General features: G+C 49.3%; 2 protein-coding genes and 1 pseudogene across 7 annotated transcripts in view; all 3 read right to left on the bottom strand.

Moving 5' to 3' along the window:
• The window catches only part of LOC149330432 (uncharacterized), a 25,211-nt gene extending 11,999 nt beyond the window's left edge, over positions 1 to 13,212 (bottom strand). Inside the window, exon 1 of one of the 5 annotated variants that reach the window (XM_089560982.1) lies at positions 13,107 to 13,212. The gene's annotated coding sequence lies outside the window, so the exon portion shown is untranslated. Of the gene's footprint in view, positions 1 to 2,450; positions 2,526 to 13,106 lie in introns of those variants that run through there. The other 4 variants (XM_089560981.1, XM_089560976.1, XM_089560983.1 and 1 more) reach the window with 4 other exon arrangements.
• LOC149330433 (uncharacterized) lies at positions 225 to 2,438 on the bottom strand. The gene is made up of 3 exons (XM_089560987.1): positions 1,836 to 2,438; positions 962 to 1,088; positions 225 to 535 (listed from the first exon to the last, which is right to left on the bottom strand). The coding sequence occupies exons 1-3, from the start codon at positions 2,090 to 2,092 to the stop codon at positions 419 to 421; spliced, it is 501 nt and encodes a 166-aa protein (XP_089417113.1). The 5' UTR covers positions 2,093 to 2,438; the 3' UTR covers positions 225 to 418.
• On the bottom strand, positions 12,277 to 20,640 carry LOC149330431 (uncharacterized; annotated as a pseudogene). The gene is made up of 4 exons (XR_016285438.1): positions 20,548 to 20,640; positions 19,157 to 19,492; positions 14,606 to 15,893; positions 12,277 to 13,380 (listed from the first exon to the last, which is right to left on the bottom strand). The product of XR_016285438.1 is annotated as an uncharacterized LOC149330431 (transcript).

Here is a 20,640-nt window from a genome sequence, read left to right as displayed (position 1 = left end):
TGAAGGCGGACCATTTTTTTGCGCATTTTATGGGCTTTTCGTTCGGCCCGTACTGCTTCCTCTGCTTCTGTTTTGTGGAGGGCAATCAGCTGCTGCACAGTGGTTGCCGGTCTTTTGTGGCGACTCTTTTGAGTTTTGGGTCTGCTACCATTTGTCCCAGCAGTACCCGCACTGCTTCCTCCACCGCCATTGCTGCCACTTGCAATTGCCAGTGCATGTACCACAGGAGTGGTGCTGCAGCTGGCGGAACTGGCAGCATTTTGCAGGTGGTCCTCTCTGCTTGCTTCTGGAAGCCCGTCCTCCCACGACATCACCACTTCTGCACCGTCAGGTGCCTCATTGACGACTGGCAGCTGCACATGACACAACACAGAAAACAGCATGCTTTTAAGATTTGAAAGGAGAGGTTAAAGGCATCCTAAAGAAATGCACTCACCAGCTGCCACAGCATATTGAGAAAAACAGAAGCTATTGACGACCACGGTGAGGTGGGCATTTCAGCATGGCACTGAGGTTGAAGGGGTCTTTTTTTGGTCTATGAAGAAAGGAAATGGCGCAGTAAATGTCGCACATATTGGTTTACACCTTAACTGAAAGGAGGGAGTGAAAGAAAAAAGGAGGAAAGAGGTGCCATATTGGAGAGCTCAAATAATTTCGACCACCTGGGTATCTTTAACGCGCACTGACGTCGCACAGCACACGAGGGCCTTTTGCGTTTTGCCTCCATCGAAACGCGGCCGTGTCTGTACATGGTTTCAAGAGGCAAGTGCCATTTTTGCTTTGCCGATGCTCATGGTTGTGGGAGTGGTTTACTCTGCACAACTCCCAAATGTGCTCTTTACTGTTTGCCACTGGCCAGCCTGTCGTAAATCGAAGTACACAGTGCACTAAGAAATGGGTAGTGATGGAATTGTGCCGTGATTTCATGAACTGATAGGCAATGTTACAAATAGCAAGTCACCTCCATATTTTCCTCGACTCGCCCATCATCGTTGATGGGCAGGCACCCAAGAAAACTGTGGAGCTGCCAGTAGAACAACCATGGCACACCGGGTGAGCCTGTAGCAGTGCCTGTCCGTCTCAGCTGCCTGAAAAAATGGAAATCATTTGAATAAATAATTGTACTGCTTAAATAAAAGACATTGAAGATTGCAATCCAAGCAGTTCGCAGTCTCAGCAGTTATCTTCAGTGCATTAAAGGCCACTGTGCATTCAGCACTGCGAGACTAATATTTCACAATTATGTGCCTAACCAGCAGGCGCATGTGCTGGTGAAATTAGTGCAGTTTAAATTTACGATGTTGCTTTAATCCTACCGGTTGCAGTTTTGAAAGTGAAGCCGCAACTGTCGTATTATGGTTCTGCTAATGGCATTCAAGTATCTGTGAGGCAGTGCAGAGTGGAACGCGGAAAAGTTATATGAAATAAATAAATAAATCTGTTCAGTTATTGCCATAGCAGGAGGCCTGAAACGCTGACGCGTGCGTGCAATGCCGACGCGTACCGAAGATGAAATACCGACGCTGATGGCGATGCAGATCGTAGACAATAACACAAACGGAGGATGAAGTTGTCATGCAGTTCGATGCACGCGTGCACGAGCGAAGTCAAATTAGAACGACTATACGCCGAGTGACGTGTTTGCTGCCTCTGTCATGTGTCCTTACTCTCGAAAACTTTACGACCTTTATAACATATCTGCAAGATCGTATCGGGCCGCACATGGGGGGCTATAGGTCAGTTGCACCAGAGTTCTTCAATAGCTTGTCGCACTGAGTAAACAACACCAAGAAAGCGATATTGCACGAGTATTATTCGTTTAAGATCGCACTTACCGGTATTTCTTGTTGAGGTTGTCCATCTTCTGCTTGACTTGCTTGGCAGTGTATGGGCCTTCGCCCGGCGCAAGCCCGGCGTTCAGCGCGTCCGCGATCGCTGCGTATCGCGCGTTGCGCGTGTTGCCTCGCAGCGCAGGGAGATGGTCCTCCCAGATGCGTATCAAGGCCGTTGTTGTTGCATCAGGCCAGTTGACACGCCTCTGGGAGGACGACTCGCTTGACATCGGCGTTTCTGCTGCCGCGGGCGCCGCCATCTTGTCGCAAACAGTAGTTAGCCGCAAACAGTTTAACACGAGTCCGCTATCAACATGAGTCCGCGACTAACACGAGTTCGCGAGGTGTAGCCGCGCAATCCGTCCTCTGATTAACATGGCGGTTTAAAGAGGTCACACCATAAAACTCCTCTGCGGTGAATATAACCACTTGAGGAGCACAGCGCACGTGAGAAAAGATGTCAACCTGCATGAACAGCGCAGCTTGCTCTTCTCGGTTCTTTGTACGGAGCGCCGTTATTCGCGCTTTACATGTCCCGTGGTGTAACCAGCGCCTGCTGGTCGTAGAATTGGTGCGGTGACCACAGTACAACCGTGAAAGAAAGATCTGAAAACTCACCGCTTCCGCACGGTACCTGTGCCGAAGTCTCTTGCGGAACACTTACGACCACGCTTGAAATGGCGGTTTGGAGAACGCGGCCGGTACGTTTCAGTGCTGTTTAGCACCGCCAGGGTATGTGGCGCCATCTGTCCAATGGCGTCGTAATCCGGCTGTTCATGTCACACCCGACGGTCTCCCGGCTCGGACGCGGAGCGGCGCGCGCCTGAGACCCCTTTCTCTTGTCCTACAGCTTGGCGCAAGGGTGTTTTCGTCTTGAAAAGTTTTATGAAGGAAAATGGAAAGTTTCGCCTGGCTTATCACCGGAAAGTGGTGTCGAGCACCGTTTTATTTTCCCTTTTGATATTGTGTGTAATGACGATGTATTCCTTGGAGCATAGCTGACCCATCCTGTCTGCAGATTAGAGAGCACGTCTGGTGTCATTGACATGCTGAATCGTAAAAAAGTAAACATCGCGGTTGACGTTGGTCTGTTGTCCAAGCAGACTGGGAGACTTTGAATAGCAGTCCGCTTCAAGCGTTGCAGCTCCGTTGATTTAGAAAAATAATCGGAGCCCAAGGACTGCAAATGACATGCGCGACGCTGGCGAATTTATTTTTTAGGAAATATTTTCTAGATCTGGCTTTTTTCCGAATCTACCATAGAGCCCCAGGTGCCAGATATTCAGGGAAATTGATACACAGCTTTTCCAGTTGCGCTCAACTTACAATAACGGTACGCTTCAGTAACTTTTCTGAATAATAGAGTGGAGACCAGCACAGATATTATAAAGAAATATTACGCGCAAGCCTACCTATTGCTGTTAATAGGGGTTATTACAGCGCAATACTACGCACAAGAACTTATACAATGCATGGTCGCACTCTTCAACGCATCAATATGCAACAGTGACGCGCGTATAAGCGAAGAACAAATAGATTTGGTGAGTCCACGAGACTGCAGATAGACTTCAAAACTGTGGCCGCCGTGACACCTACTTGCAAAAATTTAGATGAACACATCGCTTCGGCTATGAAAGGAGAGCTCAGACTGCAATGATTTGGCATACGCTCGTTTTGTAGCCAAAGCTGCACTAAGGTACAGCCTTTGTCAAAAGTTTGGAGCCCAGGGGGTTTTCTTTTGAGCCACACTGTGCCGTTCTTAATGGATCTCTAGCGCTCCAAATTTCCTGGACATGAGAAGATTTCTGCTACTGCCTCCTGCAATAGGTAGGACTTCCATGAATGCTCCTGGAGTCCCAATATAAAGCTTAGAAGTGAACCGCCTGGGCTCGAAACTTTTGACAAAGACTGTATCTAAGTCGCACTTCGCGTGACTAACCGCCGGCCTTGAATGACCTTGGCTGAGCTATGGACGGTGTTGCTATACGCTTCTACCTTGTCCTTTGACCTTGACCCTTGGCCTTTGACCCTTTTTTGTTTTTTGTGTGTTTAAAGCGACTCAGGATATATGAGGGACGCTGTAGCGAAGGGCTCCGGAAATTTCAACCTCCTGGGGTTCTTTAACGGGCTCTGACATCCCGCAGCACGTAGGCCAGCGTGCAGGTAGGTGCGCAGGTAGAATTTCGCCTCCACCGAAATTCGACTGCCGCGGCTGGGATCAACCGCCGCATGGCTCAGTGGTTATGGCGCTTAGCCTTTCACCCTTGACCGTACAGTTGGTGTGGAGGTGTGGAATAAGTCACGTGACCTTCGCGTGATGCCACGTGATTATGGCGTAATGGAGTGTGACGTCACCGTCGGGAGTTGTATATAACCGAGAGCTTCGCACCACAGCTTTCGGTACGTTAACTCGGTTCGGCCAAGTCGAATCGCCGCCTATTTTTTTTTTTTTTTTGATATGGAGGACATGCGAGTCAGAAAACAAGCCCAGCGAGAATGAAAGACAGCCAACGAGGTCATTCACAAGCGGCTGCTTACGCGTGCCATAGAGTTTCTTACTATTACCTAGAGGGAAAGCTGGCAGCCCGTCTATGGGAGTTTGCATGGCGACCCCTCGAGACCACTTCAGCCACCATGGGCGCTCAAAGCATCATGGGGCGGTGAGCTACTTGTTGCGGAACTGCAACTTTTGGCCAAAAAATAATAGAAAAATAAAGCTGTTTGATAACTAAAAACGCCCTAACATTCAATATCTTGTCTAACAATTACAACAAACGAGCAGAAAAGCATTTAAGTGTAAAGTTTGCCCAAAATAAGAGACGATTCGCTCTCCTATTGGCCAAGTATTGAACATTATAAAAACTAATATTTTGTGCTCAACAGGCGCACTTTTAAAAGTAAATATGTTTTCAAAAAAGATGTTGTGGCTTAAATACTTCAAAAGGTTTTTTAATGGCATTTTAGAAAAGTGAAACCTTTTATTGGCGTTGTGTGTCGTTGTGGTTTCACTACTATGGTTTTTGCACACTGCGTTCGCGCGAAAGTCGTCTGCGCACACACAAACAGCGTTTTCGGAATGAAACGTCTTAGTAGTGCCACTATGTATTCCCGAAAAACTACGATTGTCCCGCAACAAGTAGCTCACCGCCCCATGATGCTTTGGGCGTCCATGGTGGCTGCAGTGCAGCGCCGCCAGCTTTCCCTCTAGGTAATAGTAAGAAACTCTATGACGCGTGCAGATGTGCCGTGCGACACGCAGGGATATGTACAGGTATAGGGGACCGCAGCTTCGCAGGGGGCGCTGCGGACGCCACTGGAAAGCGCCCTCTCCGGGCGACTCCGCACTTTTGTCCGGGCAAACCCGGGTCTCCCTCCCATTGAGTAGCTGGGCGAGCAGCGCGCTTTCTCCTGAAAAAAAGCCAGTTCTGCACGTACTTTGCACGTGTTGGCCAGCCTGCAAATCTCTTTGTGCAGACGCGAGCTTTTTCCCTCGTGCTTGAACGCTGACGAGCTTCAGAGGATTAGCAAAATGTACAGGGGCGCTAGAAAAAAATGCGGACAGCACGGCGCCCACGCGCTGCGCAGTCGGAATTTATCTTCAATGCGTTTTTATCTCGGTAGTAACAAAAAGACGCTAGAGTGGTACATTATTGTATCACAGATGTCTCTAGCGTATTTGTGTATTATAAATTTCAACAGCGGAGCGCCTAGGCACTGCGCTGTTCGCATTTCTTTCTGTCGCGGCAGTACGCTCTGAGATGTAGGTTAAAAGAAATAGTGGACAGTAATTTTTTTTTTCGCTGCGCAAATTTGAAAAATGAACTGCTAGTGGATCAGGCCCACTACGTGAAGCAGATTGTTGACGAAAAAGCCAGTACCGTAACGGCGAAATGTGTATCGCAAGTAAATGACGAGGTCATTTAAGACGTGGTATTTGAGGTAAATACCATTTTTTTTGGCGCGGCCATCTTCGCAAGATGCTTAATTTCGTTGGGTGGCTGAGCAGTTAGGTGCGTGCAGGTTTGTTGGCCAAATAATAAGGATTTTGTTACGTGTTTCGCTGAATAATAATGGAGATAATTTTTATTTTAACTTAAAATAAAGTGGCCTTAAGGCGACACGCGAGGCAGAGGAGAAAAACGAAAACACTCACGAAAAGCGCCTACCAGCTTCTTGCTATGTACGGAAAGAGAAAAAATGCTCTAGTTTGGTCAATCGCTACAACGAAGATAAGCGGTTGGTATATTTATTTTAATGCCGATTACAGCGCACGCGCATCCCCAAAACAATTTATTTGCAGAGCCATCGCTCATATGCAAACGCTCATTCATGTGCAAGCAAACATTTTGATTATTTTTGTTTTTAGAAATTTTGTACATGTAAAGCAGCTTCGAAAATTGAGCCAGGCGTCACAAGTCGGAACAATGAGGCGATCACTGACCTTGCCTCACACGCGTCTGCATAATGCCGCTAGCTGTGGTCAGTCTCCAAAATAAAAAATGGCAAAAGAAATGAGTTTCGTTAGCGCGAGCTTTACTTAACACTGCATGCTTAGTGAATTACAGCCAAAACTGCTCAGAAATAATATTACGCGTGCAACATGCCAAACGTGTTTAGCAACAGGAAAAAGCTTACTTCACCCTGCCCACAGCAGTTATCGAGGCCTGCCGTTTCTCGTTCTCATCCACTTCATACCCAACAATTCCGGACAAAAACATTTTTTAGTAAAAACAAGTGTATGAACGCATTTTTTTTTCATATACTGGAAGAGTTCACTATAGCAATCGCCCATCGATAGGCTTGCATTTTTTTTCGTATTAACGTTTTTCCTATCGTCAACTGCTCGATACGAGCGATGAAAAATATTTAAGATTTTGCTGCATATAGAAAGGGTGGACCATTACCTTCAATATTTCCGTTACTGTACGTTACAATTTTCCAATATTAAATTATTTTTTCCCCCAAGAATGTAGAACATGTCCAGGAAATCTGTAGAATTCCACGGGCAGTCCTTGGCCGTCGATGTTCAGAGAACTATTTTGACAGCCCCAGACACAACAAGTTTCTCCACTCTTAGAACGTCTCGGAATTCACAGCGAGCGGCAACAACACTTTTGTGCGCCCGCGAGCAGGACGGCACGTGCTCACAATGAAAGAGAGAGTGTCAGCGGCGCGAGCAGCACGCGCGTACCAGTCGACAGGCTGCTGGCTCAATGCGCTCCGCCCGCGACGTGCCCGGACAGGAACGCCAAAATGACCGGCAGGGGAGAAGTGGCGCTGGTGCAGTGGGAGCAAACTTCAGGTGCGCTTCCCTATACCCTGGCTACATCTGCATCGCATACTGCGCTGCAAACATCATAATGGACTGAGCAAGGACGACTAGTGGTTATTTTAGGAAGTATGCCGTGAGTTCAGCGTCTCAAAGCTGAACGTGTTTTTGCCCATGTGCAATCCAACACGAGGGAGAAATCAAATACGCACCTCCTCAGGTGGCGACAGCCCATAGGCTGTGGGCACTGCTGCAATACACGAACACTTTCCTAACTCTAAACACATCACTGAGCACTTTTCGAAATTTATTACCGCCCAACACAGATTTATTTATTTATTCAGCATACCAATATCCATCTTTGGAGGGTATTAAAGGGGGGGGGGGGGGGAGAGTAGTTTCGATACATGGATATAGTGAACTAGAATATTTCTAGTGGCGCGACCGCCTCCGCTGCAGAGGGCCTCGAGCGGAAGAAAGTTGCGGCGGCGCTGTAGTCGCCCGCACTTGAAAGCGCGTCAGCCGCGGCACCTTTCAGGCGGCCGTCGCGCTTGCAGGACACCGCTTCCGCCGATGTTTTAGGCGATTCAAGTTTACCACCACGAAGGGATGCAAAACTACTAAGGGACAAAAATGTTTGCTTTCCGCTTTCTGTCCCGTGTAGCTTCGTTGTGCATGTGGAAATATTCCGATGCTGTCGCTGGCGGACCGAAGAGTTCCGTAATTGTCTGGCCGGGGACAGCCGCTTCACATTTCGCGGTGGTATTCGTTGCAGTTTGCCTTGATTAGTATTGACCCTGTTTTATCCATGAACGAGCAAAATGAAAAAAAAAAGTGATTTTGCAAACGCTCACTACGATTCTCGCGGGCGGCTCAGCTGTATAGCTGAATGCAATATACATTCCTCGCTTCGCTCATACTCTTTGTATGGTAAATTTCATCTCACTGACGGTGCGCTTCACGCAAAATATGTGCTTGCGTCCTCGCTTTCAAGCGCCATTAAATACGAAATAAAAAGGATTCCCTGTCTATGATCAAGATACCACCGACCATGAGACAAGAGCACATAAAGAAGGTAGTTCGCCGTAAGTGAAATGAAAAGGCGATTAATATTGTCTCCTTACTAGCATTTTGAAAGAAATACGCTTTGTCAAAATGTTAAAATTGCTCACCGTGACTCATACGACCTCCTCCCTCTGTAACCAGCCTCGGAACTAGCTGCGGCATTTAATTACGCCGTGTCGTGGCGCTATTCTATTTGTGCTGCGTGTGTGCGTGCGTGCGTGCGCACGCGCGGGGTAGGGGACGTGACGCACCTGAATACCATGTGTGGTACTGGATACATGTTCTTGGTTTATTAGGGAGATTCCATTATTTTTCAAAGCATTTAATATCTTCATCTATGCTTCTGTATCACAAGGAATTTGCACTGCACTTACTACTACTACTTGGTACGCACAGGTGCTTGGCACAGTCATGAACAACAAACAAAGTTTTCACAGACCACAACAATGAGTTTTACTGCACAATATGTCCACTTTTAAGCCGACCACTGCACAACAGCTTGGTTGATATGTCGGGGTCCCCCTCGGAATTCTCACTTCAGTTCCATTTATCACATGGACATAATCCTTCAAAATTAGATTAGCTTCAAAGTGCAATTCACAAACAGCACAATCAGCGTCAAGCGGCTTGTCAAGCCTGTGGAGGTTTCGCTGCCAAGCAAGCCTTTGCTGTTCGTCTTTCGGAGCCTTAAAAAGCGATAACTTACGCTCCTGTGCTGTTCTCGCGTAGCCAGTTGTGCAACCTGGTGCATAACAGTGGTTTAGCCGCCGCTTGGGAGGCACTGATGCAGAAAACGCACGCACGGAGCAACACACCACGACGCAAACATCGACACGCAACTGCGGGAGCAGAAGGCGCGCGCAGTCGCTTCAAGTGCGGGCGACGACAGCGCCGCCGCTACTTTCTTCCAAAGCAGGGTACGCGGCGCACAATAGGAGGCGCCTCCGCTCGAGCCACTGTAAAACTTCTAGTACACTGTAACATGGAGGAAGGAAAACTTCTTTCCTTCCTCCATGTTTCGATAGCTGGGCGCCGCCATGTTTGTTTTACTCGAGCGCCGCCTACCGCCGACGCCATCGTGGGCTGATAATTTGCAAACCGTGGGCTGCAGCCGAAGCAGCGTGCGATCTCTGAAAGTGTCATTCGCCCGTTTTATTCCTGCCAAGCCCAGAAATTTTGGGTGGGCGTTCGCCTCGTGTCCATCCTCGTGTGTGCTATGCCATTAGCTCCTGCAATAACCAACTGGGAGCAAGCGACCAGTCCTCGACGCAGCGAACGATCAGCATCGGTGAGTGCCAGGCTCGCAGTTGACGCGTGTAGTTTTTGTGGCCGGTTGCCTGTAGGGCAAATTCGGCACGGTGTTGCATGTTAGAAAAACGAAAGCAAAATGTGTTGAAACACAAGATCGCGGAGAGCAATGAATATCTAGTTTTTGTGGAGCGCAGTTTTTCATGAACGCTTTCGCTGCCTGCTTGGACATGGTGAGTGTGACAGTTTAGATGCTGAGCTTGCGACAGAGTACCCCGTTTACAAACTGAACGTTTTGGAAACAGCGAGTACATGACCGAAACGAACCTACTTCTGATGAATAGAATGTTTGTTTGCGGAGATACACGCGATGAAATTGAAATTCGGCCCCTCCTGCCGCTTGCGTAGGGCTGTTCGTACTGCGAGCGATACAAGCCAGTTGACTGAAAGCAATTCACATTCTCGCCTTCTCTACTCCCGCCAGTACTCACTGGTGCACAAATAACAGAAAATGTGCGATTACACAATCTAATAGGTTGGTACGCTAATGGAACGCTATTACCACTTACTGACAGGCAGAATCGCCGCACCTGTGTTGGAAATTCCAATCTCAATCGGGTCGGGGCACTGCTCAAGTCGCTGCGTCTGTTGTATCTCTGGCACGGTTATGCATAGTGTGGATTTTTTTTTACAGTGCATTCGATGCGATTTCAGTCGAATAATTTATTACAATGCATGGCAGAGTTTAACGTCCTGTGCATGCCGTGTATTTTTTCATACGTTTCCATGGCTGTATTTTTCCTCACTCTGCAGTTGGGTAAAAGTTCATGTCACCGCTTCTATTCATGCCACGATGTGCAAATAAGTTTTTTTGCACTAACGACATGTTTATTTTTTTTCAGGTGGCGATGCCCACACGCTACTGATATTGACGATCACGTGCGGCGGCGAAACGAAGTTGTGGCCAAATTTGTGAAGTCCTCACATAGTGTACTGCTGAATTAGAGCTCTGCCAAGGCCGTCCAAATACCTGATCTCTTAAAATTATACACAGAGTATAATTTGGAAACCCAGGCGCTGCGCTTCGTTCCGCGCCCGATATTAGGCACAGGCAGCGGGTTTGTTTCTCTCTGCATTTCGTGCACAAAGTGCGCTAACGTGTAAGCTTTTTGTTGGCGCAAGTATTTTTTCTTCAACTACGTCCACTGCCAATGCAACTCGGGACGGGCGAAAAAGCGGTGAAGAAATGAATACCGCAGACGTGCTGAGACCTTCGCATAACATGGTGCGCGTACATACTGGCGGCGTTTGTTTTTTTCTACTTTCGTCGACTATTTCCGCAACCGACAATAAAACAATGATGCCTAGAAGACGTTGGTGTTCTCTACAACATTGCTGCCTTTGTTGTATAGACGCAAACACGCGCTTTACCGGTAGCTAAGCAGCCACGGAAGTTGCTCCGCGCGCCGGATTATCAGCCCAGGGGAGGACGGCAACACTGGGGTGTCGCGCAGCGCACGTGTTTGAGAGGATTTCTTCCTCTCCTGCCCGCTCCTCGTAAAATGGTGTATATGGAACATCATTAACAATGAAACGAAGAATAGGTAAAATACTAATATGGCTAAAAAACCAGAAGACTAAAAGACAGACAGTCAAAAGTCCTTCCCAAGCACCAAATCCAACTTTGAGCATTTGGTCATGGCGTGTTTTGTGTCAGCGTTTTGTATCCGTGCTCCTTACTCTATGCCTCAAATTTTAGCCGCCCATTTTTGTTAACGTCGGAATTAGAGACATTTAGCATAACGCCAAACGCGCCCCGAAAGTGCGCAAGCTGCAAGCATGCTCACCGATAGAGAGATAAGGTTAGGTAAATACTAAAATATTAATGCGGAAGCCTTTAATGGCTCACCGTTGTAAGCACGAGTCGTCGACAGAAATGGCACGCTTTTCAATTGGTCGAAATGGTCGTGACGTCACAGTGCGCGAATTTCAAACAGGGCCAACTGTACTTTGGCTAGTAACCATGCAACCAGTTAAAGGGATGGTATAGTGATGCCACAAGTAAATAAATAAACTAAAAAATGAGTGAGCAATGATGGATATTGGTCGAGTTAGGGAATGGAACCAGGGTAGCCGGAGTGCGAGACGAGCACGCTAACCACTCCGCCATGTCAGCTCGATGCTTTGGAATGAACAAAAGCGCGTCTAGTGAATACGGTGCCTTCGCTCACTCCCATCGTCCTTCCTTCCATTAGGGCGAGGTTCAGGTGTCCACCGAGATATGCGAGACAGATACATTTCCTTCCCTCAAAAACCACTTTACCGATGAGCAAGGCGTAGGGCCGAACGGGCCCTACGCCTTGCTCATCGCCGCACTTTAGGTCAGCAAAGTGCCCCCCTGGATTTTTGGCATCCCCTTTATGCAGGGCGGTGGTGGGAGCCACCTTCCCAGTAAATAAAGTGGTTAATTTTTTATTTCTCTTGAGGGCGTCCGCCTCCTTTCTTAAACTTTCAATCCTGTTCTGCTCATTTTGCGTTAAAAGCCATTCAAGGCTATTTTTCTATGTTGCAAGTTATACTACTTCGAATTCTGTGCCGTTTGGCGTAATTTCTCCATCCTGCTTTCGCTCCACCAACCCAAGTGGCGCCAGTAATCAACTCGATATTATAAATAGATGGTTTTGTATTGGTTCTTAGTAAGACTGGCCTTTGCCAATGCATTTCCAATACTGAGCCCATTATCTGCGCTGCTGGGGAAATATTCCAGTCTTGTTTTGCTCGTCTCTATAGCAGGTGCGTCAATTTTGCTTCCACTATCCCTAAAACCCAGATCTACTGGAAAGCTGAATATGTCCTTTCCATCTTAAGTGTAACCTGCATTAGTGAAGCCACATAAGGTCCAGCAGTACCTGCGACCAAAAAACGAGCCCTGAAAGCCAGCGCGAATAAATGTTATTGAAGGAACAAGGGTGAGCTTCACTGGAAGGCTCAGATTCTGGACGTCCTTAGCCAGCGGAAGGTCACAGAGCATATTTTGACAGCACATGAACACTGCAAACGCGGAAAATTTAATTCGACATATTTGAAGCCTGATAAGAAAGCTGATCACTAAAGCTGACTCGTGAGAATAGCTGTATTGAAAAAAAATGACGAATCTTAAATTAAATGGAGAGTTATTTTCACACTCCTAATTTACGGAAACTGCATGCTACAATATTCCGTCGTGCGGTTGACCGCGTAAGCAGATACGTTTTTCTAGCAACCTCAAAGGGTGGAATAGCTCGTGACGAGAAATGTACCATTGTCTGAATAAACCTTTGTAGATATAACAAATTGGAGATGCCTCGTAAATGTAAAAAAAAAATAATAAAGCTGAATAATCGTAAGCAGCATACATAACTGAAAAAGAGCAATTAGATAATCATACGATTCTATATATCTAAAGTGTGGTGGTCAAACATATGCAAAGTGACCTAGATCCTCTCCAAAGAAGACAAAAAAAACGACTTCCAGGGTGGGCACTCAAAAAGATCCACCAACATAACAAGGCGCTTAGGTCCTTAACAACCTCACGCTCACATCAATCAGTGTCAACTGTTCTGCACAGTAATGTTCACGCAGTCACCTTGTTCAACCAAGTACTTGTTGTGCGCGCACTGAAACGCTGTGGCAAAGTCAATGTTGCTCCTTACAAGTTCGTTCACCAAGGCTCTAGCCTGCGATGAGGTGCTGCAACGGTAGTAGGCGAAGCGGGCGTAGAAGTACTGGGCTTCCGACATCCGGTAGAGGCTCCAGGCGTCCTGCATCGTGTACCAGCTAGCTCTGGCGGCCACTGGTGTGGCGGCCTCGCCATGGGCACTACCTGCAGCCCCGACAATGGCGGCGACTTGTAGCCTCATCTTGAGCTCCACCACGGGGTGCACGGATACGAGGTACTTTGCGCGTGAGGCGCTCAGCACGCATTCCCTGCATGAAAAGCATCGACAGAGATAACCTTAAAAGAGTGAAACATGCGCATACTTCACTCAATTTTCCACAGTTTGCTGTCAGCAGCACCTTCCCGTTACTGCCAATGAGTGACTACCCAATGGACATTAAAACTCCCATACATGTACAGCGGACGTTCATGACGTCCGCGGGACGTCCGAAAGAGTTCCAATGCCCATTGGGTATAAGCCTACTCACTACACGATTCCTTGTCGAGTAAAATCATCAATAACCTTGCTTGTGTACATTTCGAGTGCATTATCAGCATTCGTTTTTTTTTTGTTCCCGAATTCGGTTGTTTAGTAGTACTTAAAAGTCTTCTCTCAAGTACTGCTTGCTCGGTTCACTGTCAGCTGAAGGAAATCCTAACCATTCCGGTGACAGACCGCTGTCGTCTCGTTCATGATTCGAACGGTTTGACCGCATCATCATCATCATCATCAGCCTAACTACGCCCAATGAAGGGCAAAGGCCGCTCCCATGTCTCTCCAAGTAACCCTCTCCTTCGCCAGTTGCGGCCACCGTATTCCAGCAATTTTTTTAATCTCATGCGCCCAGCTAATTTTCTGAGGCCCCCTGCAACGCTTGCCTTCACTTGGAATCCACCCCGTTACCCTTAAGGACCAGCGGCTATCTTGCCTTCGCATTATATGCCCTGCCCAAGCCCACTTCTTCCTCTTGATTTCAACTAGGATGTCATTAACGCGCCTTTGTTCTCTCATCCACTCCGCCCGCTTCCGATCTCTTAACGTTGTACCTATCAGTTTTCTTTCCATAGCTCGTTGCGTTCTCTTTGACTTAAGCTGAACCCTCTTTGTTAGCCTTCACGTTTCTGCCCCATAAGTGAGTACCGGTAAGATACAGCGGTTGTATACTTTTCTCTTGAGGGATATTGGCAAACTCTGGAGGGATATTGGTAGACATCGCACAGTACGCGTGTCTAGAATTTCGCCTCCATCGAAATTTGACCGGCGCGGCCGGGATATAACCCGCGTCTTTCGGTTCAGGAGCCGAGCGCCATAGCCACTGAGCCAGCGCGACGGCTTTCACGTTCTAGCATACTAGGAATAGTCCAAATTTCATCTCGAATGTGATGGAAGCCGTAACAAAAACAGCCTGATCCGTACAAGAACCCTTTCTTTCAGCGTTCTTGCACGCAGCGATTGTTTTCTTTCGGAATTAACGTCCGAGTAATATACATCACCTGTGCGATTGTAGGGCCGCCTTTGTCTCTCGTGACCAGCCCTTCCAGCCGACCAGTTTAATCCACAGCACGGCGGCCATGCGACTCGCAATCACGGCAGCATCGGCGAAAAGCGGGTCGACGGTACCGGAACTCAGCTATCCGTAGCCCAGAGATGACACGTACAGAGTGGTCTCATCCGCAAAGAACATGCGGTCCGCAGCTCTGTTGTCGGGATTGTCTCCAAACCAGGGGACACCTCGTCGCACCGTCTCCTTCTTAGCTTCGAACTCGAAGTTCAGAGCCAAGAAGAAGTTCCGGGCGAAGCCCCGGGAGGTCATGTGCGGCACGGCTGGTTCCCGGAAGACCAGGTCGCCAGGCAGCATGAGCGATATGTTGCCGACTATTGACCGGAAGTGCTGAGTGTCGTTTCCGGCCGCCACCAACCGCCGAAGTGGGCCATAGTCAATAAATCGTCGCCGCGTGGCCTCGAGGATGTTATGCAGCTGGTTGTCTTTAGCGGGACTCGCTAGCGACGCCACGTACGTAATGCGCCATAGGTGGAAGTTGAGGTGCACGTGACTTTGGCAGACTTCCTCGCTACGCATATTAGGTGAACTTAGCGTGCTGCCCTGTTGAATGTAGTTCATGGCTTCGAGAGCGACAAGAAGCAACAAGTAGAACAACGCCCACGGCTGATTCTGCGCGTCTCTCAGAAGCCGAATGTCCGCAAATAGGCCATTTTTTTCTATGGCCAAGATTGTATACTCACGCGTTCAACATCTATAAAGTAATCGAGGAGTATGGCTTTGAGATGGGACGGTTCCAGATGGTCCAAAGCTTCGCTAATCTCTCTCAAAGACACGGATGTTCGTCTTCGGACACTAGGAGGCAATTGCTGTTTCCACTTCGATATGTCCGCATTGGTGTAATTAGTGCCGAAGTGCGAATTAAGGACGGAGAGCGTGACGTCGTAGCAGGAAGAATCGCATTCACGTTCGTGGTCGGCGACTCGAGGTGTCCCCCTAGCGAACGTGAGCCGGGTTGTTTGGCCGGGTAAGTTCCTTACTTCGAAGATGAACGGCAGGTGGTACCGCTTATCCACCGCAAGGGCTAAGCGAAGTAAGCTTTCGCCGCTCGTTCGCGTGGTGCTGTTGGCGATTTCTAGCACGGCCGCCGCAACGTCCCTGGCTCGCAGGTCCTCCTGCCATATCTCTTTGACGCAGGATGTGTAAAGGGTGTGGAGTGCGGCTGCAGCCTCACTGCCGTAGTCCTGGGTGCCCTTGATGATGTCAGAGGTGATGTCCCACTGCAAGAAGAAAACAGTGGTACAGAGCTATGCGCCTCATTAAAGATCTGCTAAGAAACTTGCAAAGATATTTTGCAGGAACCCACCTCTCCCGAAACGCGGCCACTCAAGGAGATTCGCGTTACATCATTGTGTGATTCACTGAGGCAAAGGACATCTAGTGGAAATCAAGACCATAGTCGTCAATAGCTATATTTTGAGGGGTGTTTTGTGGGCAGCTCAGTACTAACGATAGGACAAGGTCGAGGAATGTTAAACCGATGATAATGTTTTCGTTTGCCACATGTGTCTCAACACTTGGCCGTTTCATGCCGCAGTGCAGAGGCATTCCTTTCCGTAGCAGCTCTTTAGTCCGTTGGTGACACGTCCATACATGTTATGGTTGACGGATATCCAACGGGAACTGCACTGTCATGTACTTCCGGGAGCCTGTCCGGGGTAAAGGGCCTCACCATCCGTACTGCATGCCAAATGAGAACACCCCCGCGCTCATTTGGTAGGGAATTAAAACCTAACCTTTGTGGTTAAGGAAGTGGGCGCTAGTTGTGACTGGTCAACGGAAGTCATGTGACCGTTGTAGGTTTGCGCCCAACGGCTTCGAAACGATGGCTTGGAGTTAATTGCAGCAGAAGTTGCCAACTCGGGCGCTTAAACACTCAAGAATTACTCAAAAATTTCGCCTGAACTTGCCAACTAACACTAGCAGGCAACTCGCTTTTGTTGCGAAAGCAACACTTCCCGAGACGCCGAGCCATTTCGCGGAACTGATGAAGGGCCATACTGCGCATGCGCGAGGAGCAACGACGTCACACGGAGCACAGCTGACGCGCCGCCGCCGTCGCTGCGCGGGTGACTCAGAGGTGCCGCCGCCGCCCTCGCCAGTGGCGCATGCGGAGTAGAAGCGGAGAGCTAGCGTGGCGGGGCCGCCGCCGCTGCCGCGCGCTCTCCATCGCCTCTCTCTCTCTCTCTCTCTCTCTCACTCCTCGTTGCTTTCGCAATCCTACAGGTTTAACCAGAGTTAAACCACTGCCAATTTTTTTTCCATTTCGTTTTGGGAAACTGCCGAGTACGCCGTAGGCGGTACGCACAAAAGAAAAATTATAAAATTCCTAAATCATCGTTACCAGCCTAACTACACCCACTGCAGGATAAAGGGCTGTCTGATAACTCTCCACATCACCTACTCTTGTGCCATCTGCCGCCACCTTATCCCGAGCGGAGGAAGTCGCAATAGCTCTCGCTGCCGCCGATCCAAAATCGAGGACGGTTATCACAGACTCTCGCCGGGCCTGTGAACATTATCTTGCAGGGGAAATATCACCTCTTGCCTCCCAAATTCTAAGACGCGCTACCTCCGGTCACCCTCGCACAAAAGTGATCTGGGCTCCTGGCGGCCGCCCGAGCGCTCACACACCGGGCTCCTCATCCTAGCTGTCCTGGATCAGAAGCTGATAAACCGCTTCTGCGGTTCCGCGAAATCCTAATTCATTTTTGCGACAGCCACCGCCTCTACCCGGCACCTGCCAAGGGGCTGAGTAGAGTAAGGCGGAGGAGCGAACTCTGGGGCGCCTGCAGACAGGAACTCTTCTCTGTCCTGCCATTGCACAATACTTCGATCCGAACACAGATAGGCGCTGCCCGCACTGTGGAGAGATCTGCGATATCTTTCACATGGTGTGGGCATGTACTCAGAATCCTCACCTTCCCCCTTCACCCACCCCCACCTGAGAGGCATGGGAGACTGCCCTCCTCAACTGCTCCACACTGGAGTCCCAAAGGGATATAGTAAAGCGGGCGCGAGACGGGGCCTCGTCGTGCGGTGTGCCATACCGACCATGCAGCGGGGTTTTCTGACCCTCAAACTCTCTTTCAATACTACGGTTTTTGACCACCACCACCACCGCAAACTTCTTAGTCTCATCCGCCCACCTGGCTTTCTCCCCCTTTCCTCTACGTACGTGGATAGACCCTCTCTCCATCAGTTGGAACTGCAGCATTAATCCTGTCGTTTGTGGGTCTATTTCATGCCCGTTTTTTTCGTGCTGCTACGTTTTTCGAGAAATGTAGTCTCCGTAATAAGGGAGTAATTAATAATTGACATCCACCCAAGCGCAGCCAAACGGCTACAAAGGAAAGTTATACAGCTTTTTCTGAAACTTCGCAGTTAAAGAAAAAAATTACCGACGATTACGTTACTTTCTAATGCGAAATTTGAGCGCAGCAAATAAGCTGTTTCACCTTTTCGATAGATTGAGGCAAAGAAATCGAGCAACACATGTATGCGCTATCACAGAATTTTTTTTTAGAAGACGGAGGACTTGCATCGGTCGTCTCGCTCATGGCTCAGAAAGAACTGGCAGATAATTTCGCAGTGGCGAACGGCAGCGGCAATTTCGGCTCGGGCGGTGCACATATACAGATCCGCCGCCACCGATCTGGCTCTCTGATTGCCACCGCACAGGGCGAACGGCAGCGGCAATTTCGGCTCGGGCGGTGCACATATACAGATCCGCCGCCACCGATCTGGCTCTCTGATTGCCACCGCACAGGGGTTGCATTGGAGGAGGAGCGAAGAAAGGAATTAAGTTCGAGCCGGCGCTTTGACAACCGGAGACTCGCAGGAAGAGGGGGGAGGGGGGCGGCGTGTACACCCAGCGGCAAACGATGGGGGCAGAAGCGCGCGCAGCAAGCGGACAACACGATAAAGGGAGGAGGGAAGAGATAGCAGCGACTGACTGATGCCGCTGACGCCGATAGTGAGTCAACCCCAGCTGCGGATGAAAGGGGGGCGGAGCTGGTTACGAGGCCGACGACGACGCCGACGACGACGCGAAACCCAGGAACGGACGCCAAAGAGCTGCGCTCTAAAATTCGTCCTGGTCTGGGGTTCGAACCCGGGACCACCGCTTCACCGGAGGAGTCGCTCTACCAACTGAGCTAACCGGGACGACAAGCTTAAAGTAGGGCGAGAGCGAATTGATCGATAACTCGAAGTGGGAACTGTGTTGGTCAAATGTTTAGGGGAATCCCCCAAGGTAGAGTAGATTTGTACTAAGGGAGTAATTACTTACCGACATCCACCCGAGCGCAGCCAAACGGCTACAAAGGAAAGCTATACGGCTTTCTCAGAAACTTCACAGTTAAAAAAAAATTGCCCTGGTCCTCGTCAATGAGTAATTACTCCCTTGTTACTTACCTACTATACCTTGGGGGATTCCCCTACACATTTGACCACGTGTAGTCTACGTGGGCAAATGGCTTACCAGCAAGTCGCGTGCCACGTCACGCTGTACGAGGCCGTCCTCGAGGGCGTTCTTGCAGATGTACGCGAAGAAATCTGTGCAGGGCTGCTGCTTGTTGTCGATGGCGGCGAACAGCGTGGCTGCCTCGCTGGAGCAGCAGAACGTCGTCCCGGGGTCACTCGCGTTGATCCGCTGGGCGGACCAGTGGACAGCGAACCAGGCCAGCGCGGCGATGGCTGTGGGCACAGCGACCCCGCATGCGCAGCCGAGGCAGGTGCCTGTCGATTGCAGGCGCTTACTTCGCAGGATGGGAGTGCGAGTCGTGGGGCGACCGCCGTCAATCGGGGGAAAGTGGGTCTTCTCCCGGAGGCCTTGCTTCCATCCTAGCTGTCTTCAGCTTCTTCTGGAGGAAGCCCTCGTGGAGCGCGTGTAGCTGTGGGGAAACAGCGCCCTCAGGTGCAAGAGTTGACCGCTATGCGGCTCGTGCAGCCGCCAGAGCTACCCTTCCATGATTTTCATTGTCGGCTGAAAAAAAAAATCAGCTTCTCTTACCTATCGTATTAGTGTCGCAAAAGACGCAAAAGAGAGAATAACCACAGTTATTCCCACTTTTCACACGTGCTTTAGATAACTTCGATTAACCCTTGTTCTTTGATTGGAACCGTCGGTGTACACATTAGTTTAATATTTTGAAAGCCGGAATTCCCGGGCTCTCCTAATGTGCAATAAATCTTAAGTAAACCAGATTGTGGTGCCTCTGAAAAATTTGATACCTGTGGTCCCGCCCTACGTCGATCGCGTTTATCCGGGAAGTTTCACGAGTGTGTTTCATTGCAGCCTGAGTTTAGGCATATGAGACATGTGATACCTCGGCTCATTTTCTGTTCGGAGTGGGGGCTTTCATACCGTGTGGTCACAATGCAGCTTCCAGTACCACTTGTTCGCCCAGAGTGGACGACGAGAAAGAAAACATATCTTTTTACCTCTACGCAGGTGTCAGCTCTTTGATACTATCAGTCGATCAGTCGCGATGCTTCCCATAGGAAGGAAGGAAGGAAGGAAGGAAGGAAGGAAGGGAAGGAAGGAAGGAAGGAAGGAAGGAAGGAAGGAAGGAAGGTTGGTTTTTGGTTTCATGGGGTTTAACATCCCAAAGCGACTAAGGCTATGGAGACGCCGTAGTGGAGGCTCCGGAAATTTCGACCACCTGGGGTTCTTTAACGTGCACTGCGATCGCACAGTATACGGGCCTCTAGAATTTCTCCTCCAAAGAAATTCAACCGCCGCTGCCGGGATCGAACCCGCGTCTTTCGTGTCACCAGCCGAGCACCATAACCACTGAGCCACCGCGGCGGAAGAAGGAAGGAAGGAAGGATCATTTATTGAGAGCAAAGAATGAGGTGATTGAACAGAACCAGGTGGTCTCCGTCCAAGACCCGTGTGGCTCCGGCTGACGCTTTGGCGATGGCGACTACCACCTCCTGGTCTTCCAGGATGCCGCTGGCCAT

The sequence above is a fragment of the Amblyomma mixtum genome, chromosome 9, assembly GCF_055824585.1.
Source record: "Amblyomma mixtum isolate Tamu chromosome 9, ASM5582458v1, whole genome shotgun sequence".
NCBI classification, from domain to species: domain Eukaryota; kingdom Metazoa; phylum Arthropoda; class Arachnida; order Ixodida; family Ixodidae; genus Amblyomma; species Amblyomma mixtum.
Note: the sequence above shows the minus strand (reverse complement) of the source record. Positions and strands in the feature narration are given on the sequence as shown.